Raw genomic sequence first — 26,341 nt, 5'->3', positions numbered from 1 at the left:
TGTTTTAACCACAGAGATAACTGCTTATCATGATAATACCAGATTGTCTGAGAAAATAGTTTTGTGCAAATAATGCCCAAGGCCTATCTGTTTCCATTAAAAATATAAATCAATTAAAAATACAATTCGGCCAGTGGAAAAGATTGAGAACAACTTTCTCTGAAATGTATTTTACACTATTTGATTTATGTATTCAAAAACAAGGCAAGATATAGGCAACTACTTGATTTTTATTAATGTAATGTGTCTTGTACCGTTAAACGTTATCACGTGGATGAATAATCATATGCAAATGATATGCAGATGAGGATCTGCATAGTAAAACTAGGCGTTGTAAGCTCCATATATGGTTATTTCGGGGTAGAGACGCATGTGCGCACAATCTTCCGCTGAATGGGATTTATAAAGTGAATTCTGCGCAGGTTCTGGCGTACGAACGGTTTTAGAAGTCTGAATATTTTTTTGCGTACGCCATTTGTGGCTTTCGGGCGCACGTACACTTTTAGTAAGGTTCCTACGCACAGTTTCATACATGAGACCCCTGATCAGCTCTGCAATCGACACACGTGTCATAAGTGTATGTTCCCTCAGAAACACAAAAGTGTTGTTTGTATTTTCCCCGCAAGGGTGTCAGAGCTGGAGTTTGACTAACAAACATTTTTAAAATATGCTTAACAATAACAACGCTCACAACGCAGATCATATATGGACTGGAGAGAGCGTGTTTCAAGTTTTCTGGATATATTTCATATACTCTAGACTAGAGCTCTAAACATGAAACATGCACACATTCTTCAAAAGAAATATATGTGCAAATAAGGACAGCAGTACATCTGATCATAAACGTGATCACACAATGAATTATTCTGATACACAGAAGACAATTATGTAGACCGTAAATTCAAAGAAGAATGGACAAAGTAACCATGCCTTTATTCTTTCTGTGTTAAACTGATGTGCATCATTTGTTCAGAGACTGCAGTGCTCGTGAATGTAATGAATATATTATTAGACCTGAAATGTTCTTCCACGTTTCTCCCTCATTCTTGGGAGTTTGTTGTCATTTGGCTATATTTTTTAAATACATCAAAGTGCCCTCAACTCCCACTTTTCTTTAGTTTTTCAGCTCTGAGGTGTGAACCACAGGGAACACTTTAATGATTAACTACACAGGAACAAATTAGTAATGCACTATTTACATTCTAGTAAAAAATATTAACTAACAAAAAACTCTGATTAACTAATTAGTAATTAATAGCGCTCAGCTGAATATGGTAGTTCACCATTAGCTAAAATTAATAACTACTATTTATTTTTCATACCTCCCAGAGGACTATGAAGAACTACTACAGGTGCTGGTCATATAATTAGAATATCATCAAAAAGTTGATTTATTTCAAGAATTCAACTTAACAGGTGAAACTAATATATTATATAGACTTATTACATGCAAAGTGAGATATTTCAAGCCTTTATTTGTTATAATTTTGATGATTATGGCTTACAGCTTATGAAACCCATGAAATCAAAATCCCAGAAAATTAGAATATTACATGAAATCACACAGTAATTACACAGTGATACCATGGTCATTGAACCAGGTTTTGGTTATTTTGGCAGTATGGGCAGGTGCAAATCCTGCTGGAAAATGAAGGAAGCATGAAGTGCTCTGAAAATGTCCTGGTAGACGGCTGCATTGACTCTGGATTTAATAAAGCACAGTGGACCAAAGTCCTCTTTTCTGATGAGAGCAAATTTTGCATCTCATTTGGAAACCAAGGTCCCAGAGTCTGGAGGAAGAATGGAGAGGCACACAATCCAAGATGCTTGAAGTCCAGTGTGAAGTTTCCACAGTCAGTGATGGTTTGGGGAGCCATGTCATCTGCTGGTGTTGGTCCACTGTGTTTTCTGAGGTCCAAGGTCAACGCAGCCGTCTATCAGGAAGTTTTAGAGCACTTCATTCTTCCTGCTGCTGACCAACTTTATGGAGATGCAGATTTAATTTTCCAACAGGACTTGGCACCTGCACACAGTGCCAAAGCTACCAGTACCTGGTTTAAGGACCATGGTATCCCTGTTCTTAATTGGCCAGCAAACTCGCCTGACCTTAACCCTATAGAAAATCTATGGGTTATTGTGCAGAGGAAGATGCGATACGCCATACCCAACAATGCAGAAGAGCTGAAGGCCACTATCAGAGCAACCTGGGCTCTCATAACACCTGAGCGGTGCCATAGACTGATCGACTCCATGTCACGCCGCATTGCTGCAGTAATTCAGGCAAAAGGAGCCCCAACTAAGTATTGAGTGCTGTACATGCTCATACTTTTTATGTTCATACTTTTCAGTTGGTCAGCATTTCTAAAAATCCTTTTTTTTGTATTGGTCTTAAGTAATATTCTAATTTTCTGTGATACTGAATTTGGGATTTTCATTAGTTGTCAGTTATAATCATCAAAATTAAAAGAAATAAACATATGAAATATATCTGTCTGTGTGTAATGAATGAATATAATATACAAGTTTCACTTTTTTGAATGAAATTACTGAAATAAATCAACTTTTTGATGATATTCTAATTATATGACCAGCACCTGTATATACAGGTTCATAATTAACATGAATAATGCATAATGTATAATTAATTCTAAAATGAAGATCATGGTAACCCACTAGTATTGACTCAAGTGTTACCAAATACCAAAAGTGTTACCAAAGTATTACCAAATACAATGATTTCATTTATTACTGTTCCAAATAATTAGTAATTACTTCCGAAGGATTTGGTAATACTTGAATCATTACTGGTGGGTTACCATAATCTTTACTTTAGAATGAATTATACATTATACATTATTCATGTAGTCCTCTGGGAGGTATGAACATTTTTTAGCTCTTGATTAGCTAATGGTGAACTACCACATTTGACTAAGCACTATTACTTACTAATTTGTTAATCAGTTTCTTGTTAGTTAATAGTAGTCACTAGACTGCTAATATTGCACTACTTATATGTTCCTATGAAGTTATTCATTACCGACGGAACAGTATTCTAAAGTGTTACCATTTATCCACTGCTTTTCTGATGGAATCTGATGTATTATTCTGCTCCCCAGTATACACGTGTTGGTGCTGGCAGCAGAACATCCTATCAGGAGAAAAGGTTAATCCATCGCTACATCTACGTCAGATATGATCATCACACGTGGAACAGTTTTACGTACGAGTTTAACACTCATAAAGGCGACACCTCCTTCATCTTAAGGGAAACCTACGACCGTTCCAGGATTCAGATGCACTGCACCTCTGAGGGTGGCACTCATTACTGTCCCAACTACGGTAAGTTCCTGCAGACATATCGGTTCTGCACAACACTACTCAGCCAAAATTATGTGCATCCCTGATCAACACACCCATACTTTTTGAGCGTCCCATTCCATATTTATTTCCCCTTTGCTGTTTAAAAAAGTTTCACTTCTTTTATGTGATTAATGTAATGCCAACATTATTATAATCACAGATCAAAAAATAAAAAATGTATTGTACAAAACTGAAAAACAAATGCAAAAATATCATAATAGCAAACAATATTGTCAAGCATAAAAAAAACATAAAAAAAAAAAAGCATGAATCCAAAGTTTAAACACTTTACACATTGGATTACACAAAACTGCATCATTAATGAAAAATTATCCGAATTGCACACAAAAATCATGTTTTTCGATAAAAATCATATTTGTTTTTGTGCTCTCTGACATTTTCTGTTAATATTTTCACTTTTTTCAATGTTTATGCTGTTTTCCCATTTGCTCTGGTTGACACATTCTGCGATTGCTTTTCCAAATGTTGCAGGTAGAGTTTCATGTAAATTGGGATGGCCTTAAGCATCAGCATCTAGACTGACAGCATAATGTTCCCTCTATTTATTTTTCTTGTTGAGCAAATCTTTTCTCTATTGGCCGGACATTTTGGCCAACTGAGCAAAAAAATGTTTTACACCAGACGTAAACACACATAAAAAATGGTTTCATTATGCATTTGTACAGAAATGTGGCATTTCTAGTTTATTTGACCCTTGATGTAACTTAGTGATATATTAAATATATAAATTCAGATGTCTATATTTTTACAGTGCTGTTTTAACTGTACAAGTCTTTACTAAGAAATTTTATTTAATTAAAAAATCTCTCGTAGGACAGTCATTTGATTATTTATAATACATTATAATATGGAAAAAATTAAGCTGTTAGACTGAGATGATTTCAACCATAATGTGTTTTTGTAGAGCCAATTATTGGCTACAGGCAGCATTAAATCATCAAAATGAAAGGGATAGTTCACCCAAAACTTAAAAATCTGTCATTAATTACTCAACCTCATGTCGTTCCAAACCTGCTCATCTTCGGAACACAAATTAAGAGTAACAGAACCAAACTCGTAACTCGTTACGAAAAGTAAGGTATTTGCGTTAATCCGGAGTGGTGATTGATTGGCTGCCATCAGTGGTGGAGGAAGTACTGAATCTCAGTATTTAAGTAAAAGTACAAATAACCAGAGACATATTTACTTTTAGTAAAAGTAGAAGTACCACAATGAAAACCCTACTTAAGTAAAAAGTACCTGATTTTAAATGTACTTTAAGAATTAAAAGTAAAAGTACTTGCATAATAATTTATTCTCCTAATGTCTATAGGCTATTCTAATAATTAGGGCTGTAACAATAAGCAATATGAATCCGAAATCGCTACACTCAGATCCACAAACCTGTGCCGCGGTGTGAGAAGGCAGAATCGCGACACACCCCTTATTTGAAGTTAACAAAACGTAGACCTATACCACAAAAATAGTTGAGGATAAATGATTTAATATTGGGCAATTCCAGCGTTATAAACGGGACATTTGCAGCAAAAACTTGAAATATAAATTCTCAGAAAATGCATTTAATACATATTGAAACTGTTGATATATCCATAGGCTACTCCCTAAAAAAAGGAGTCCAGACATTAGAAAAATATCAGTTTACACATGCGTTTTATATTTAATATGAGGGAAATAGCCTAGGCTACACATGCGTTATGGGACACAAAAAATCGTAAACTTTTGGTGGCAAAATATTTTTTAGTAATTCTGTGAATTACACTGCGCAAACCAAACGTAATACTACCCACTAGGGGTGTAAATCGGACAGTTCATCACGATACGATACGATATCGATTCTCTCAGCCAGCGATACGATATTTTCCGATACTTCAAAAAATTCCACGATACGATTCGATTCGATTCGATTCAGGGCTATATCGATCGATTAATCGATATTTAGATATTTGTTGTATTATTTTAATTTAATACTGTGAAGCTGCTTTGATACAATTTGTATTGTGAAAAGCGCTATACAAATATACTTGACTTGACTTGACTTGACTTGACATTTATAACAGAAGTGGTCATTTGCAAGTACTCCGTTCTTGTTCATTTTCATAAATCATGTTTTTTATTATTATTGTGCATCCAAGTAATATCAATCAAACTGCAGCTGGGTTGTTTTGATAAATAATAATAATAATAACTTAAAAAATACAGGTAAATTACAAAATTAAAGTTAATTGAAAGTATGCTTTAATATGTTAAAATTTTTTTTTTTTTTTTTAGCAGAGCAGATACATTCACATTTCATCTTTCTGAGTCAAACAAAACCAAGTAATTGCTATGATAAATAATACAACACTCGGTTAATCTTCATAACGTTAATCTCCTCAGCTGACATAGACGCCTAACAAACTTTGTTGTTTGTACGTTGTTGTGATAACGTACACGCAGTAGCTACAGAGAGCTTTTCCCTCACCACTAAACGAGCTGCTTTAGTTCCGTGAAAATGTTTCAGGTTTAATTTTCCTTTTACGCCCTGAAGAAAAGATCACGAGTTCATTGAAATTATCCATCCTCGATCACTTTTAGTCAGCTTTGACGAAACTCCTCTTAGCCAGCGCGTCTTTTCGAAGTGACATCTGACCTAAATACTGCGCGCTGAGTCACTAAAACGGACTTATCTAGTTGTGTTCACCAACAAGGGTGCGAGTGCTTGTCTGTTTCTGCTGTAAAACATGAACTCGCAATGCCTTGACAGCGGACAATACCGACTTTTGTGAAAAAAAATTGTTTAGGGTTTAGTCAGTCTTGTCAGGCGTCTTTTTCAGATGAGGAGATTAACGTTACACACCGGCAGGCGGTTGGTGAGTAAACGAAAATGTGCGCTTTGGCGGAAGGATATTACGTGAGAATGTGGAGAGTGTCAAAATAAAGGTGTATATCGATATTTTAAGTGTGGAATCGATGCATCGTATCGTTAGACGTTGTATCGATGCATCGATCCATATCGATGTATCGTTACACCCCTACTACCCACCGGATGAGGAAGGGTTGGCTCTCCACAGAACATAAAATATTGATTTTATTTTATTTTTCGTGTTCCCATTTATGAGGAAAAAACAATGTAACATGACAGTTCTCTGTTACGCACGTGAGAGCTCTGAAAGCGGCACTAAAAGACTGCTTTGTGCTTTCTGTTTGAGGTCTGTGAAAGTTTTAAAGCCTTTCTTTAAAGTGAATTTCGTTTTGTATTAATTGTATCTTAATTTTAATCAATGTTTCATTAACAAATTGCCAGGATTTAATAAATAATAAGTAAATATAGCAGATAATAGATAATCACAACACGGAGGCGCTAGCGCGTAAACTGGAGCTCTTCTCATAAATGAACCGAAACTCAGCGTATTAGCCTACTTGCCTCACAGACCTGAGAAATATCAGGGTACCCACGGGGTCTTAAAAGCATTGAAAAAGTCTTAAATTTGATAATCTCAAATTAAGGCCTTAAAAGCCTTGAATTTGGTATACAAAGTCTTGGATTTCGTTTAGGGTTGTGCCGATGGACGATATCATCATCCACCATCGAGAGCCACCATCGTGATGCCACGCCCCCCACCCTGTCAGACCAGCCCAGTCTCACGGCAGTTCGTTTTCGTGTGTACACCAGTGGTTGGGAACCTATGGCTCGTGTGGCTCGCAAGGTCTCTCACCCTTTACCAACAAACGATAAAAAAAATGAAGACGTGTGTGTTCAGTGCTGTTCGCGAGTGTCACGAGTCACCACAGTAATCAACCAAACGCTTACGTTTCTGTGGTAACCTAACAGTTACAGCTCCTGCACTGGGATTCAAGCAGAACAGCTTGTTTAAGGTGATGGCGAAATTCATTTTAAAACAGCAATGAAAATGTAAAAGTAGGCTTTATAAACTTTAATATATCCTTTTATTGAAACGGGTGCTTTGCTGTGCAAAGAGAAACATTTCACCCGTTGGCCGCTGGTACTTTCACTTTAGCCGCAGAGACCTTTATGTCATAAATGTATCGTATTGTTGATAATCCGCACAGATTTCAGTTGACGATTATGTAAAGTTCATAACAAAACATGAATGAGAAAGAAAAGAGCAGGATGTGCTATTGAAAAGAAATATTAAAAGCACGATAAGTCGCGAAAGAGAACTGAATTCTACTGACAGGATGGTGCGCGCGCGCTCCGAGCGCAACATGGTCAAGTAGCCTTTGTCTTCGGTTGCGCGCCTGAACGGCCAAATAAACATAGAAATATTTCAAAATGCCAAGCCGAGTATTCCCGTGGCGTAAACACAGTAGATGTAAGTAGCTACAATGTGCACTATCCCTGTCTCTTCGTGATCGTCAGCACCCCCCCCCCCCCCCTCCCGACGATATCATCGTCCATCGCGATGTTTAACTGTAAACATCGTCAACTGCCAATTTAGGGGACATCGCCCAACCCTAATTTCGTTACAAAGGTCTTACTTTTTTTTTTCCTTTTCTATGATTAAATTCATACCGTAACAAAATTAACTGTTACTAATGTAGACTAATTAAAAATTAGTCGCGTAACGTTGAGTGCACCTCGCGCTTCACGTCATAGAAGAACGCGCGAAAGCGTGCGCACCCGTTACGATGGTTACTAATCAGAGCTTTTCTATTAAAAGAACATGTTTTCTACCCGGTCTTTTCAGTAGTATCTGGCCACAACTATGCACGCGCGCTCTCTCTACATTGTTGAAGAAGCGCGGATGATCTGAAAACACAGACAAGCTGGAGTTCAGCGATCTTCATTTGAGAAGATTTGTCATGAGCCGCTTGCGCTGTTTGTGCGACTAAATCTGCGATCAAAATGCAGGCTGATATACAGCAGTGTTTTTAATGTTGATCATTATGCGAGCAAGAATGCAATGTTTCTCGACTATCCACACGATTTCAAATGCGACACTGATTTTATAGAACAGTAAAAAAAAAAGAAAAAAAAAGGGTAACATTAAGTGATGTACTACATTTTAAACAGTATTGTCAGGCTTATTGCTCTATTTTGCAACAAAATCTGTGGCTTTGACAAAGACAATGAGTTACCGCCACCTACTGGCGATTTTAATATCATATTTTTATTAATATTAAACGTTTTTTAACATTGAATATTTATTGAACATTGTTTTATTTAAAGCATTATTTATTTTTTAAAGGTATTATAAAGGTGAAAAATGAAATGGAAAAATCGATTAAATGGGGCAAATATTGTCCCTTAATGGAAAGATGTGACTGCAGTCGTGGAAGAGAGGGGGTACGGCACTCTAAAAAAATTGGAGAACTAAGGAAAAGGGACATGTAGAATTGCACAAGTGCTACTGCTAAAAAGTGCAATGTCAATACAGCCTGTTAGCTTAATTTTAATTTCTCATAAGCTTAATCGAATTGGCCTAGAGAGAATAATTATGACATTTTCTGTCTAAAGACTGCATATAAAATAGCTACCAAAATTAAAGTAACTGCAGTTTGACTAAATGTAATGACTAAAAGTTGACAAACATGCAAACACATTTCGTCAACTAAAACTATGAAAGGCAGAATGACTCAAATGTGACTAAGACCAATAAGCATTTTCGTCTGAAGATGAAGAGTAAGACTAAATCAAAAATGGCTGCCAAAATTAACATTGGCCTACACACGTGCATGCTACAACGCTGCTGCGTATGTATTTTATATGACTAATAATTTACATAAAATGTTTTATTTAATTCAAGTAGTCTACTTGTACATAATTATTTTTTAGGGTTTAAAATGTATACAGATTTGACATTTTCCCCTCATACTTCTGTCGGAATTGGTACGAAGTTGGCATTGAATTTCATTTGAAATGGTATTAAAAAGGTCTTAAAAAGCCTTGAATTTAAGTTGGAGGATCCTGGGGGTACCCTGAATATATCTATAGACAGCTTTAAATGTCTACTTTTAAACAGAACAATTCAAAACGAAAGGAAACAGACTGCTCTCTGCTTATGTAATTCGTATGAAATGCATTTCTCTCTGGCGCGTTCACTGCAAAGATCGCTAGTCAGCATCGTCAACTTAATCTTTGCAGCCGACACAGAAAACACTTGTTTATTAATAAACAATTAAAATGGCTCCTTGCTATATTTTACTATTCATTCATTACTTTTGCCGGTTCTTTGTGACAGCTTTTAGGTGCTTTATTGGCAGCGCCACCATGAACGCGTCAGCACCGAAAACATGGAGATTTTTTTCAATCCCTGTTTTGGCAGGGGGAAAAACGGATCAGAAAATGTAACGAAAATGTAACGAAACGTTGTAGAAATGTAGTGGAGTAGAAATTATAATAATTGCTGCAAAAAGTAACAAAGTAAAAGTCAAAAGTATGCACTATTGATTCTACTTAAGTAAAGTACAGATACGTGAAAAATGTACTTAAGTAAAGTAACAAAGTATGTGTACTTCGTTACATTCCACCACTAGCTGCCGTAGCTAGAGATTTTGCATCTATGTCATCTATTTCTGAGCTTTTCTACGCATTTTTCATGCGCATGAACACTTTTTGTATCATTTCAAATTTACACAATAGTTAGGAATTGTATAAGGCTGGTTGACATATGACTGTCAACCACCCTTATACAATTACTAACTATTGTGTAAATTTGACCACTATGTTGGTGGCTGAAAAAAAGTACAAAAAAAAAAAAAAACATCTCAAATGTAAGTCATGGAACTCATTGGGCTCTATTCTACCAACTCTTATATTTCCAGAAATTTATGTTGTCTTGTAGATTTTGTCCTGAAAACTGACTGTCTTTATCCTTTATTTTAACTGTGCAAATTCCCTAAGTTTCTCTCTTCTTGATGGTGGAAGAGAATTCACTCTGAATGTTTGTACCTCCCCTTTCAGTTTTTTCTCTTGATATCTGTAAATAGACAAATTCAATCATGTACACAAGCATTTCAGAAATATACACTGCAAAAAATAATCAGATTATAATTATTGCATTTACTTTTGCATTCAAGAGTGATTGAGTGAGCCTCATGCATGTCTGAGTGAGTATTCGCGTGTGTTTATCTGTAGAGCTTTCTTTTGAGCCGAGTTTTTCAAGTTTAATGCTTTTCAACTTGGTCTCAGTATAACTGCACATTGTACAACTGGCATAGGCTATTTGATGCAGCACCCTGCATCACTATCAATAAGTTAAATGTTTCCATTTACTTTGCTTGTCTTTTCCTCAGGACCTCCTCTCTCCTTACAGCATCTGCATTTAATCTCTCCCTGTATTTCCTTGTTCTTTTTGTATTCGCCATCTACTGAAATCTACCTCAAACTGAAAAATAAATAAATAAAGGGAAACATTTGAGTGACAAAATGCTGTAGTTTAACATGGATTCAGCTTGAAAATAGGGATTAGTAGGCATAGTAGGGATTCACCAAATTGAGTTGGTGTATAGATATTAAATGTGTGAATAATATAGTATCAAAATGTGTTAAAAGGATGAAATATTCAATAAACTTAACTATTAGCTATAAAATATGCATCTAAGAGCATTATTTATGTATTAAATGTGTTTCATATCATATAGTGTGACAAAATAATCATATGGTGTGACAAGAAAACCCTGTCACACCTTATGATGTTGTGTCCCACAATATGAGGTTTCTTGTACTTAGCATGACATTAAGCAATGTGCTTTTATGCTAACATGCTAAAACCATGCTAACTACAATGACAATATAGTTTTAAAGGTAATTTTGACTGAAAAATAATTTCATTTGGGCATTTTTGTGTAAAATGCGTCACACCAAAAGACAGTGCAAAAGGGAACTGAAGCAGGAGTGCCGGATATACTTGATTTTTTTTTGAAAACATGAGAGAAAACTCACCTTGTAACTTTCAGTGTCCTTCTGAGATGTTGTTCTTCCTCCTGAAAGAAGGAGGACCCCCACTCCCCAAAGGTCTCCAAACAATTGCCCGTTTAAAAAAAGGAATATGGCGTCACACCATATGATATCCAATATTATGCCTGAACTTTTAGTCAAGCAGACTCACAAGTAGACATCTGAGTTATCAATATATGATTGAATAAACAGAAAATGAATTAATTTTCTTGTTTATTCAGAATTTGAATTTGTGAAATGTGCTTGGGACAGTCACGCCATATGAACTTTTTCTGGTTTGGCTAAAAATTGAAAAAAAAAAAAAAAAAAAAACATGGAAGATTCATCCCATGAATGCTCTTGTTTGTTCATATAAAACAGCACTTTCTGAACAATATCACCACAGTTTTTGACATTTTTCTATAATTTACCTAACTTTGACACATTGGACCAAAAAAAGGCTATGTCATGTCAACCACCCATAACTATGAACGAAATACGCTTCACAATACATATTGTTTCAAAGCAGCTTTACTAAAAATGCATATTTCTACATTACAGTTTAAAGGGTTATCAGAGGTGACTGGTGATAATCTCACAAAGTCACCAAATGCGCATACATCTCTCTCCAATTGTCAGGTCACGAAACACAGGATCCAATTGCGAATTAAAGTGAATATTTATTTAGAACAACAAGGAAGCAAGACAGGAAAAGCTGGTGTAGAGTCTCTGGTCAGCAGTTAGGTCTTTGGCAGCGCAGGGGACTGCAGTGGGCTGTAATCCGATCCTAGTAGACGGGGACCGCTGAAGGAAACAGCAGTGAAATGTCAACCCAGGTAAATGTCCAAAACTCAGGCAACAGAGAGCAGGAAACAGTCCATAAAAACAGGAGAACTGGATGGAACAACTGCACAGAGAGCAAGACAACAGAGAACCAGTAACAACGATCTGATAGGGATGGCTGACGCGAAACTGACGTTCCGAAGCTTTGCGAGATCCCGAAGTGCAGGTGTTTCGAAACACTGATCTGAAGCGTGATTCAAAACACCCATGTCACGTGACTATGGCCAAACGAAGCCTCGAAGTGTTTCACTAAGTGTTTCATCAGGTGTGGTCCGCCGAATCAGCGTTTGATTGACACGGTCGGGAACAGACAACACAATCGCACATCTGTATAAAAGTGAAATCAACGCATATTGACCTCGTGGGTTTTTGTGAGAGGAGTTTGATTTTGAGATAGCGGATTTTTGGTGATATAGTGACATAGTGCGATTTGATTAGTTATAGGCTATTTAGGCTTACATTTAAATTTACACAACACATTGACTGATAGGCTAGAGACAGACAGAGTATACAAATAGTGACACATTAATAGATACATAGATATACATATATATAGACAGCTAGATTAATAGATAGATACATATATAGATAGATTATAGATACATATGTAAGTACATAGATTATATATAAATAGATAGATTATATCTAGGTACATATCTAGATACATATCTAGATACATAGATAGATTACAGATACATATCTAGATACATAGATAGATAGATTTGGATAGATAGATAAAAGGCTCCCTAGAAGAGATGCCGTACATCTGTGGTGCCAATCACAACTGCCAATCATGTTAAAAATAGCTTCAATGTGAATATAATATAATATTGTGTGAATATACATTTTATATGTCTACATATGAGACACACAATGCTACAGCTGATGCCACAGTGGAAGTGAAAAAATACATCAACGATGCGTATTTGCCCAGAACTCATGATCCACTAACTTACTGGAAAGAGAGAGCAGTAATCTTTCCTCATTTGTATGTCCTTGCTAAAAAATATCTTTGCATGCCAGCAACAAGTGTCCCTTGTGAGAGGATTTTTTCAAAGGCTGGAGAAATTATCTGTGAAAAAAGAAGTAGTCTAAGTCCTTCCACAGCAGAGAAATTAATATTTTTGAAAAAAAAATCTCTAAAAAAGTGAGACATTGTGGCTTGATTTCTTTTAATAATATTCATTTTGCAGGACCAAAATAACATTATGCACAGTGAGGAGCCTATAGGTTACAAGCTTCACAGATTAGAAAAATACAATAATAAAAAACAACACGTTTTTTTAATGGCTCGTCAAGGTTGTTTCAGATCAACACCTGCAAGTGACCACTAGGTGTCACCGTTGAGACGGGTGTCGGATTGATTCGAAGCCTCGAAACAATATGGCCCATTTGGTTCAACTGTTTCATTGCTTCACGAAGCCTCGATCTGCCCACCACTACGATCTGATAATAAGCATGACAAACACAGCACTACATATAAGACTCATAAACGAGGCACACCTGCGACTGATCTGATTGCTCGTCAGCACAGCTGACGCTGATAGGCAATCATATCAGAGCAGTACACACAGAATGAACAAGCGAACCTGCAAACCGTGACATTAATGTCCACATCTGATGCCAGAAGCAGCAACAATACAGCGTTCGCGATGTTGGTGACGTTGACCTCTATATTACTATGGTGACAGCCAATTCTCTTATGACCCAAATATAATTATAAGGGAAGGTAATAGGCTTTATCACCACATTATGAAAGAATATGTATATATATAGAAATTTTGACAGTTTTGCATGTTGATTCAGAGTTGTTGTCATCGGAAGTCCTCGCATGAGTTGTAGTCGTCTCTTCACGGGTGTTGGGTCTTCATAAGAATCTTGATCCAAACTGGAGTCAGCGTAGTTTCTAGTTATCTTGGGATGGGCATCCCAAGGTAAAAACAGAAAAGACAATCATGTGCATTTTACCTAATATAACTTGGAGTACAAGGTTATGAGATGCTATACAGCAGCTGCAGAGATGCAGCAGCTATACAGGCCTAAATATTGAATTTTAAAATATTGAACGAGATCAGTGACTCAAACCACTACATGATGGTTATGTAACACCTGATCACATTTTCCTTTGGCTTTCTTTGCCATGATTAATGTGTTTTATAAACACAGATACTGCAGCCAGAGAAAAACTAATGTTAAAAAGTCAAGGGTAAAGAGCCCAACTAAAGTGAATACAAATCACCATAATGGTGACCTGCAAACGGTGACTCTTTCCTTTAGTGATTCTGCTTGTTAACACAAGGTGTATTTACTAATGTTCAGTCATCACTAGAGGTCGATCGTTTGATCAGTTTTGCCGATGAATTGGCACCAGTTATCTGCAAAAATCCATACTGATAGGATTTCCAGGTTGTGTCCGTTGCTGGTAGGGCTGGGTATTGTTAAAAAAATTTCCATACCGATACCTTGACTTTGATACCGGTTCCTTTTTTCGATACCCATTGTATGAAATCCGTCTTAACAACATTACATTACCTCAAAAAAAACGTTGGTTTTATTTTTTGCAGTTTGTTGACTTTTTATACTAATATTTTGAGTCTGTAAAAAGGCACCAATGCTAATGTATCCTAATCATTTAACAACATTTATTATTTATTTAAATGAGCTTGTTGTTTCTGCATTAACTTAATGCTTTGTTTACCAATGAAACTGAATGAAAACTTTATTGAAATGCATCACTTACACACAGTCATCTCTGATAACAGATCACTCTAAATTGTAATTTAGACATGCATTTTCAGTAAAGCTGCTTTAAAACTATATGTATTGTGAAAAATGCTATACAAATAAATGTGAATTGAATTAAATATAAGTAAGTTTGGCATCAGGCCCAAAAAATAATAATTTTGCCACTAGATGGCAGGCCAGAACATAGTCAAAGGATAATTTAAAGAAATTAATTGATGAATAATGCAACTGGAATTGCCCGTGACAGACTGTTACAGTGTCTTTTGTAACTGGTAGTGAGCTGTTACTCTGTGTTAAATCCTGTAGTAGGACAGTCAATAACAAAAAGACACATTTGTGTGGTGTTGTCCGAGTTTTACACTGGATAAATTAATAAAGCAGTAGTTACACGTAACCTGACAAGTATCTTTATTCACCAACTTGCAACACAGACGGCCTTGCTAAAACACACATGTGGGAGATGCAGAATGGATAAAAATAACAAAAAATAAAAGAGGACTTAAATGCCTTAAAGCCCATTAATGGCATGTTTGAGTCATGCTCTTAACAAACTATTTTATTTCCTCTGTCCATATTGTGAATAATAAATGTGCATTATTTTAATTTGCTTATTACACAATGGAGCCTAACTCATTATAATAATTATTTGACGTAGCCTACTTTTACCTTTATGCCAATTATTCCATGGCATCCTCACATACTAAACTGCAATTTTTCAAATTGTTTGCATGCTGTAGGTTCGCTATTATGTAGTGTGCTGAGTGATGTTAACATTTAAGCTAGCTATAGTGAGAGAAAATGGCACTATCAAAGAATCTAAATCTGAAAGTTGACAGCGAAAATAGGGCAGTGGTGTAGTCTACGTGATACGCAGTATACCCAATAGGAAAGGCCAAGTATTTCCGTATACCCACTTTAAAAAACGTGAGGATACCTAACAACTTTGTTTTGTGACAGAACTTTCATTCATAAATTCACCCCATCTGTGATTGCGAAGCAACACGGATCGAATCGCGGAATCCACTCACAAATGGAACTTACTGAATAAAGTAGAACTTCATGGAATTTGCCAATTTTTTGAATGAATAAATCAAAAGTAGGGCTGTACAATGAATCAAATCTCGATATGGACTAGTGTCTGAATATTAAAGCTCAAAGAGACTGCAATTGTTCTACGCGTTTTTTGTTCTCTGGAAATGAGCGCTCACTGCGTGCTCTAATACACACACACACACACACACACACACACACACAAGTACGCGTGACGCTCGTGGTGTTTTCAGTGTATCACTGTATGAGGACATGATGTGGGTTACACATGTGAACTTCATCGCAGAGCTGCTATGAGAGTCAATTAATGAGAATTTCACCATTTCATTTGATAAAACTAGCGTTATTCATTTGTATCATAAACACACAGAAACTGTAATGTCTTTATGACAAACCTGTCAAAATAAAAGTTTGATATAACTTGAAGTTATAACAGAAATATATTACTATTGCACAGTAGAATATACCTAATAATAATAATAATAATAATAGTTTATTTAAAACACACAGAAACTCAAATGTCTACCATCCACCAAAATAAAAGTTTGGTCTAACTCAAAGAAATTATGAAAGAAAATTCACAGTAAAATGTACTTTAAAATAATAATAATAATAATAATGAAATCTATTAAAACGTTATTTTAAAAAGGAATATCACACAAGTTTTCATACATGTTTTAATTTAAACAGTAAACTTGCCAAAACAATAACAGCATTTTTTTTTTTTTTTTCAAAAACACCATTTCTAAAAGTAAATTTGTATTTGTGCGTATAATGTGTTAATTAATTATTTATTTATTTATTTATTTATTTTTGAAAATTGTCAGCTGATAAAACCTGTGCTTCAGGGACCATATTCATATAACACCTAAGGCTAAATGTAGCTCTTAACTGGCTGAGTTAGATGGCGATTAACACTAAACAGTAGAAAATCAGTCCAGTCTCCCCAGCTGTAAATGTCATTGGCTGTTAACCCTTTAGAACCTGAAGCTAAAATAGGTGTTTTTCACATAATTTGATTTTTTGACTGGAAAATTCTAAAACAATGTGCTATTGTCACAGGTCGGGGTGGAGCGCCAGCGGGCCGCCCACCCCTTCGCTTGCGTGCCGCCCCTGAGGAGCTGACCGTGGACACGAAGGAGACGGACACAGAATTCAAAAATAAAAGTTCTTTATTAAATAAATAAAAAGTTTCTTAAAAGTCTCTTCAGCATTCTCTTCTTTTGGAGAGCAGGTTCTTCACTGGACTCAGAGAGTGGAGGAAACGTATCACTCACACCATTAGCAGGCTCTTCACTAGCATTAGCAGGCCCTTCCAGCATTAGCAGGCTCTTCACTAGCCTCAGGCAGAAAGTGGAGAATACGTATAACTCACAGCATTAGCAGGCTCTTCACTAGCATTAGCAGGCCCTTCCAGCATTAGCAGGCTCTTCCTTGGACTCAGGCAGAGAGTGGAGGATACATGTAACTCACAGCATTAGCAGGCTCTTCACTAGCATTAACAGGCCCTTCCAGCATTAGCAGGCTCTTCCTTGGACTCAGGCAGAGAGTGGAGGATACATGTAACTCACAGCATTAGCAGGCTCTTCACTAGCATTAGCAGGCCCTTCCAGCATTAGCCGGCTCTTCCAGCATTAGTAGGCTCTTCACTAGCCTCAGGCAGAGAGTGGAGGATACATGTAACTCACAGCATTAGCAGGCTCTTCACTAGCCTCAGACAAAGAGTGGAGAATACGTATAACTCACAGCGTTAGCAGGTTCTTCGCTGGACCCAGGCAGAGAGAAGAATGGACAGCTGTGACTGCGAGTGAACAGCAGAAGCACAATTCCCACACTCGTGTATTCACCACACACTGCAAGGTTTCACTCGTGCTCATTTCCATAATAAAACTGCAATTCAACAGACTCATGGTGCAAACAAAAGCTTACACCCGCAATCCAGCCGAAGTTTTCTCTGTCTCTCTCTTGCTCTCTCTCTCGCGGCCTCCCTCCGCATCAGCGGCCACGGCCGCTCACGTGCTGCGCGCCTCACATCTCCTCGTGCCCTCCTCTCGGGGGAGAAAGAACCAACCAACTGTCTCTTCACTTTCCTTTTTATGTGCTTCATTTGCCTACACAGCCTCATCACAGATCCCAGCGTAATCCCCCGCACCTGATGTTGATCTGTCATTAACCGCTGTTGCTATGGTGACAGATGCAGCTGATACCGGCCCGGTGTTACAGTGGCACAGTCCCGGGTGGAACACAACTTCAGCGGGACTTAGTTCCACTTCAACTTTGTCACCTTGTGACATACCCCCCCACCAATCCGCTCCAGGATGCTGAAGAAAAGAAAAAAAGGAAAAAAAAAAAAAAAAAAAAGAACAAAGCAAAAAGAAAAAAAAAAGAAAAAAAACTGGTCGCCATACCCTCGGCCCACGGTCGCTCAACTCAGGGCGGCATCCTGCCGACTACGCCATTTTATGTCACAGGTCGGGGTGGAGCGCCAGCGGGCCGCCCACCCCTTCGCTTGCGTGCCGCCCCTGAGGAGCTGACCGTGGACACGAAGGAGACGGACACAGAATTCAAAAATAAAAGTTCTTTATTAAATAAATAAAAAGTTTCTTAAAAGTCTCTTCAGCATTCTCTTCTTTTGGAGAGCAGGTTCTTCACTGGACTCAGAGAGTGGAGGAAACGTATCACTCACAGCATTAGCAGGCTCTTCACTAGCCTCAGGCAGAAAGTGGAGAATACGTATCACTCACAGCATTAGCAGGCTCTTCACTAGCATTAGCAGGCCCTTCCAGCATTAGCAGGCTCTTCCTTGGACTCAGGCAGAGAGTGGAGGATACATGTAACTCACAGCATTAGCAGGCTTATGTCACAGGTCGGGGTGGAGCACCAGCGGGCCGCCCACCCCTTCGCTTGCGTGCCGCCCCTGAGGAGCCGGCCGTGGACACGAAGGAGACGGCGGACACAGAATTCAAAATAAATATACTCTTTATTAAATAATAAAAACAATTTTAAAACGTCTCTTCTTCAGCGTTCTCTTCGCGTATCTCAGCACCTTCGGACAGAGAGAGGAATGAACATAATTCACAGCTTCCGCGTTCTCTTCTTCAGCGTTCTCTTCGCGTTTCTCAACACCTTCAGACAGAGAGAGGAATGAACATAATTCACAGCTTCCGCGTTCTCTTCTTCAGCGTTCTCTTCGCGTTTCTCAGCACCTTCAGACAGAGAGAGGAATGAACATAATTCACAGCTTCCGCGTTCTCTTCTTCAGCGTTCTCTTCGCGTATCTCAGCACCTTCAGACAGAGAGAGGAATGAACATAATTCACAGCTTCCACGTTCTCTTCTTCAGCGTTCTCTTCGCGTTTCTCAGCACCTTCAGACAGAGAGAGGAATGAACATAATTCACAGCTTCCGCGTTCTCTTCTTCAGTGTTCTCTTCGCGTTTCTCAGCACAGCGTTAGCAGGTTCTTCACTGGACTCAGAGCAGAGAGAGGAATGGACACGTGTAACTCACAGCATTAGCAGGCTCTTCACTGGACTCAGAGCAGAGAGAGGAATGGACACGTGTAACTCACAGCATTAGCAGGCTCTTCACTGGACTCAGACAGAGGGAGGTATAGACACGTGTAACTCACAGCATTAGCAGGCTCTTCACTGGACTCAGACAGAGAGAGGAATAGACACGTGTAACTCACAGCATTAGCAGGCTCTTCAAGCATTAGCAGGCTCTTCATTGAGCTCAGAGCAGAGAGAGGAATGGACAGCTGTGATTGCGAGTGAACAGCAGAAATAATTCCCACACTCACATTTCCACCACACACTGTAAGGTTTCACTCGTGCTCATTTCCACAATAAAACTGCAATTCAACAGACTCACAGTGCAACCAAGGCTTCCGCCCGCAATCCAGCCGAAGTTTTCTCTGTCTCTCTCTTGCTCTCTCTCTCGCGGCCTCCCTCCGCATCAGCGGCCACGGCCGCTCACGTGCTGCGCGCCTCACATCTCCTCGTGCCCTCCTCTCCGGGGAGAAAGAACCACCCAACTGTCTCTTCACTTTCCTTTTTATGTGCTTCATTTGCCTACACAGCCTCATCACAGATCCCAGCGTAATCCCCCGCACCTGATGTTGATCTGTCATTAACCGCTGTTGCTATGGTGACAGATGCAGCTGATACCGGCCCGGTGTTACAGTGGCACAGTCCCGGGTGGAACACAACTTCAGCGGGACTTAGTTCCGCTTCAACTTTGTCACCTTGTGACACTATCTTCATGTGCGAGGTGTCATCTTTTTCAGAAAAAGATAAGCTTTCAACAAATTACAGTTATTGACCATTATTGTGTGTGGTGAGTTTGTAAATAGAATTTAAATAGACAAAAATGTAAAAAATGAGAATAAATTTACTGATTTTTATTTAGAAAAAAACAGAAAAAATCTGGCAGGCAATAACAGGCATTACAACTTCTGCAAAGTTACGACGCTCAAAGTTCAATACAAAGGGAGATATTTTCTTTTAAAGAAATCAGTTTTTAAGGACTACAACGAATTCCTCCAGGGTTAGTGACATCACCAACCCCAACATTTCCATTAAAAGCCCTCCTCCGGGAACACAAAATAAAGGGGACGAGGCCATGTTATATTTGTCTAGCTATGAGTAGTTGTAGCAAAGAAGGAAATAAAACAATGCTGTTTGGCCCCATTAACCAGTTTGCTAAATGCTAATTCATACTTATCCGACACACACCTACAAACGTCTGTTTAATCTCACCAGCGAACTTTTTTTGCACTTGTCGTCCTGTGACAGCTGTTTTTGAACAGGTTCTAATATACTCTGGGTCTGATTCGGGCTCAAATTGGTAAGGCAATATTGACACACATGGAACTACCGGTAAAGGTAAGGGGCGTGATGTTTCCGAACAACGTGCACTAGGTGGTTAGCGAATCACAACACGCTGGGCCAGCTAACCAATCTGAGCCCATTGCATGTTTTTGAGGGAGGGGCTTCATAGAACCCGGAAATCATCAGACCGTTTTTACAAGAAGGGACACAGCAGTGTAGAACAAAAGGTAGAATATGTGAAAAATCGGATTGACGGCTCAATCGGACTAAAAAGCCTTCATGTAAACACCTTAATCGATCCGATTGAGCTCGATCCGAATGAAATTTCGATCCGATTGAAAGGGGTGGTTTATTCCTTTTGTAATCCGATCGAGAGAACCAAAACTGAAAGGACTGCGCATGTGCAATGACGTTAAAGGAACACTCCACCCATTTGCATTAAGCTTTGCAATGTTAGAAACCCAGTCATACTATTGAATGGTCGTGCAACATTTTCTCATTTTCCCCTGAGACGAGAGAAATATGTATTTACCTCTTTACACTTCCTCCTACAATGACGCAAAAATCGTCATTTTGCGTCATTGTAGGAGGAAGTGTAAGAGGGGGGGATTTCTGTTAAGACTACAAGCACTAGTTCCCACCCTTTCAAACCCGCCCATAGGGGGTTGGAGCTAATGCGCTAACAGACCTATCACAGATCAGTGCCAGTGCGTTTGATTTCACCGGCAGAAACCTGCATGTCCGGCCGTCGAGATCGTCCAAAATGTCCGGGATTCGGCTTTGCTTTCTACGGTCGCCATTCATTGTTTACATGCACACCTTTTGTTTCAATCAAACTGAATTCATTCAGATTGGTGAATCTGAATGTAGTGTTTACATGAACGCTAAACAAGTGATCGGTTGATGTGCGTTATACCATTGCTAAGAAAATACCCGCTCCTCCGTGAGAGATAGCCCACAAGACCGGTGCGTCTCACATGCGCTCATCAGTAATCACGCCACCGCTTTTGCGTTCTACAGTCGCCATTCATCATGTTTACTGTGGCGAGCAGGACGAGGCTAGGGCCGCGGGAGAAAGACGCGAGGCCGGTGGCGTGATCGGTTGATGTGCGTTTTACCATTGCTAAGAAAATACCCGCTCCTCCGTGAGAGATACGAGACCAGTGCCTCACAGGTGTCGGTCATCAGTAATCACGCCACCGGCCTCGCGTCGTTCTCCTGCGCGCCTCAGCCTCGTACTGCTCGCCACAGTAAACACAATGAATGGCAACTGTAGAACGCAAAAGCCGAATCCCGGACATTTTGTGCGATGCAATCTCAAAAACCCGGGCAGACTCACGGAGACTAGTAACTTAGCTTAGCTTTATTGTTTACAACTGCTCTCTAACCGGTAGGCGTGGCTTGGGAGTGGCCTCTTAGGGCAGCGAAGCAAGTGCATTCTGGGAGTTGTTGTCTTTCATCCACATGAGCCAAAAATACTTTTTCTGGCTTTTCTCAGTCTAGAAAGCTCCAAATTCAAAAATAATTTCACATTTCTTCTACATAAATGACCCAATTTAAATACACATTCATCTTTCCAGAGGTGGAGTATCCCTTTAAATAGCGTTATGACGTGCGGAACGAGCTGTTCTTCCTGTTGAATAAAGTGTCATATTAATAAGTTTCCCGTCATTCTAAAATTCTCATTTCACTCGCGCGTCTGTGAAGTGGAGCAGGACAATGTCCCACCAGTCCTTGTTTTGGATTCTCATCCACAGACGTCTGATTTTGGCCACGGGGAGGGGCATTTTTACTGCGTGATCAATAATGCTCTAAATTATGACCAGAGACGAATTAATATTACGTCTGCTGTTTAAAACAAATAAAGAACCAATAGAGGAGAATATTTATGCGCGAAAAGCAGGAAACTCTGTATATTTGTGCACGTCAAAACATCAGATCCGATTTGAAACTTGTGACATAAACGCGCACATCAACCTGATTACTTTATTTATCATTCATGTAAACACCTTGTTCGGATTCATCAATCGTATTGATTTCATTCCGATTGTGTCCATGTAAACGTTTTTTACTATTTTAATACTCTTGAGTGTGGACTTCAACTCTGAGTAGAGTTCATTTACAACTGGGGTTTTTGCTGTGTATATTTTTCCTGATTATGTCCTGATTCTTTTGGTTCAATACATATTCACACAAGTCAACCTGCCATACCAAATAAGACCACAGGGATTTGCCAAAGGACTGCATAAATATCCCTTTGGAATTATTAAACACCAAAATACCAATAAAAAATACAAACATTCTTAATGTATAAACTTGCCATTCTGAAGGCGGGTCGATGTCATCAGTGAACAGTTCCTCTGTCAGAACACTCTGTTTGGAGTGTCTGATGTTCATGTGTCAACACCACTGATCCTCACAAACTTCTCAAAAACACGCTTCTTCGGCGAGCATCGGTTATAAAACAATCAACAACCCAATAACTACACAAATATATATTGAACTGTGTTAAATACGATGTTATAGCGACCATTCAAGAACGCACAACATACACGGTTTGTTTGCGCATTAATTATAACGGACTCGCGCGTGCCTAATGTAGGGCCCTATGAAATCCGTTTTATTTTTTTTTGCAAATTTATTTTCAGCCCTTTCGGATTTTCCGGATTTGCTTGTTTTCTTTTCACTTCTAAGCAGTATTGCCCTTTAAAAATTCAGTTACACAAACTCACAATTCAGCTTTTTTATTTAAACTGTTAATATATTCAGCAAAGCACATTCAAAATTCAGCCAAACCTTCAACAAATCTCTGGCCAAAAATAACAGTAACATGAAGGTAACAGTTACAAGGTAGGATTGATGAATATTAAAGTAAAGATTAAATTAGCCTTTAAATCATTTTTCACAAAGAATGTTTTATAAAAAGATAAACCTCACATATTTAAGCCTTTAAATCATTTTTATAAAAAGTATGAGTCAAAAAAGATAAATTACTGACATTTACAAATACAATGCATATTAGCTTATCTTTTATTATTAATAGTAAAATTCTGTCCGATTTTCCCATGGCGTCTGTCGTTGCTATGCAACCATGCACTGCGCTCTCCACAACGACAAATAAGTTTCAGTAGCTAATAGATTTCCACCACCGAAAAACGCTTGCTGTAGCTCTGCTACAAGGTTTATTTACGGAGAAGATAAAAACACCCGTAGTGTTTGTGGTGCACCCCTACCCTTTATGTTGACTGAGCTTTCAATGTTGTTACGGAAAGGGTGAAGTTGATATGTTGGTTCTTGTCACATGAACTGCGGTGCGCTTGCGGCTTTCTGAAAAGTTGAGGTGTTTTCATCTCGCTGCGCCTGGAAAAAATGAGCGCATCGCTTCAATTATGAGCGCGCTTGCCGCGCCTACATTTGAAATAACAAACTTGAGCGCGCAAAAGAAACGACATGTGCACGGCCCCTTGACGAGCTAGTTACCTCCAATCAGGCCACGGAGACCCCTGCCATAGACAGTAAAAGATACGCAGCAAGAAGAAACACTAGTGGTTCACGCTTGCGCACATACTGAAAAGCGTCCCTGTATATCAGGGTTTCTCAAACTCGGTCCTGGAGGGCCACTGTCCTGCACAGTTTAGCTCCAACCCTGATCAAACACACCTGAGCAAGCTAATCAATGTCTTCAGGATCACTAGAAACTCACAGCTAGGTGTGTTTGATCAGGGTTGGAGCTAAACTGTGCAGGACAGTGGCCCTCCAGGACCGACTTTGAGAAACCCTGCTGTATATTAACTGTATTGACAGATGTCTCTCTGTGGCTCTGGGTTTAGGTAGAGTTACGTTTGTTGTTTTAAACTGAAAAAATGAGAGGGAAGTAAAAAAAAAAAATTGTATATTTAATATGTCAACAAAATATATGCATATTGTGCGATTCCGCGTGTATAAGAGAATTCCATTTTCATGTGTAAATTCCGTGATTCCGTCCGTGTTTTCCGCATCACGGAAATCATAGGGCCCTAATAATGTACGAGTCCTGTACGACCTCCTTTACCTTCATTACCATCGTTATCCCCTTAGCCTTTATCAGCACACTTCTTTCAAAGCTCAGCTTTCAAAGGAATGAACTGAAAATGCTCGCTCCGCAACAGTGGACACGCACCGTGAGATATGTAGTTTCAGTTTTCCTAATACGTATCCTGTGTTTATAATGCGTTTGTGTGTTTTGAGCCGCCATTCAGTCTGTATTTCACACAGCGCAAAGAGAAACGGCTCAGGCTGCTCCGAAACAATCACAGAATATGTACGAGAGAGGTAGTGCTTTATTTTTATTTTTAATTTAACGTATTGATAATAAAATTTATAAATTATATTAATATATTTAAATTAATTTTAAGTTATCTAGCATCCCCCTGGAGGCTCACTGAGGCCCCATAGTGGGCCGCGGACCCCTGGTTGAGAACCCCTGGATTAGTCAACTGGTCGACTTTAATGCTCTGCCATGATGCTTTAAGCTTGACGTCGACTAGTCGCTGGTTATGACTGATAGAGGGTGCAACAGGAAAAGAAATCTTATAAGTCAAACAGTTAAAATGATAAAATGCAAATGCATACTCTGAGAGCACTCCACAAGATATATTTGACTATACCATCTAGATGCTCAAAATTGATCGGGAGAATGCACGTTTTAAAAAGCTTATTGTACACGTAAACTAAACTAATGCGCTGCTCCTGCATTGTAAATCACACACAGCTTGCACTTCATGCACGCTGCACACAGAATCATTCAGTAGCGCAGAAATGTATTGTCAACACTGTTCTGTGATATATCAATAAAAACAGCTTGGAAACTGAAAAGTTCTAGCATATATTTCTTAATAACTAAAACCCACAGCTGCACTATTAGTAGAGAGATGCTGCCAGGTAGAATTAATTCACATGTAATCACTCTTACTAATTCTCACAAACTCATTCATATAAATGGAATCTTTACTTTATAAAGATTTATACTACTTTATCTGTATCTGATTTAGAACCAGCAGAAATCTGTGAGAAATAAAACAACCCAAAGACAAAAGAACTGATAAAAAATAAGCTGTAATGTAGGAGCGCTGTGTCATATATGCTATTCATGTGCACAAGAAAACCCGTGTTCGAGTCTCAGGTTCAGGCTTATTTGTTCATTATGACGTCGTCAGCAACTAGTCGACGTCGACTCGACTTTCATCACATAAATGTAGACTTAAAAATATCTTTAGTCGTTCAACCCCTAGTGTCTGATGTCTTTAACAGGAAAAATTGAAGAAGATGAAAAACAAAGACAGCAAGAGGAGGAGAGAAGACGTCTGGAACGTTTGGAACGTGAGCAAAGGATTCAACAGGAGCTGGACAGAGAGAGCGAATCATCCAGACTCAAGCTTTCTCGAGCAACTGAGCGGCTTCGTGAAAAACAGAGCTTCAGAGGTCACGAGCAACATCATGAACGCACACAAGTTCTCCATCAGCAAATAGAAGATGACGCTGCTGCGATTGAGAGGGACGAGGTATGAATTTAATTTGGATTGAGCAGCATAACTGTGTATACAGCATTTGATAACACATCACTTGTTACTGAGAC

The 26,341-nt window shown here is 38.7% G+C and overlaps 1 protein-coding gene across 1 annotated transcript in view; it reads left to right on the top strand.

The window, feature by feature from the left end:
• The window catches only part of LOC307157313 (uncharacterized protein), a 37,506-nt gene that overhangs the window by 1,648 nt on the left and 9,517 nt on the right, over positions 1 to 26,341 (top strand). Inside the window, exons 3-4 of the mRNA XM_079869180.1 lie at positions 3,117 to 3,339; positions 26,017 to 26,267. Of these exons, the coding sequence (XP_079725306.1) occupies positions 3,117 to 3,339; positions 26,017 to 26,267 (474 nt within the window). The remainder of the gene's footprint in view (positions 1 to 3,116; positions 3,340 to 26,016; positions 26,268 to 26,341) is intronic.

The sequence above is a fragment of the Squalius cephalus genome, assembly GCF_949319135.1.
Source record: "Squalius cephalus genome assembly, chromosome: 4".
Lineage (NCBI taxonomy): Eukaryota > Metazoa > Chordata > Actinopteri > Cypriniformes > Leuciscidae > Squalius > Squalius cephalus.
The sequence above is the reverse complement of the archived record's forward strand: the minus strand, read 5'-3'. Positions and strand labels throughout refer to the sequence as shown.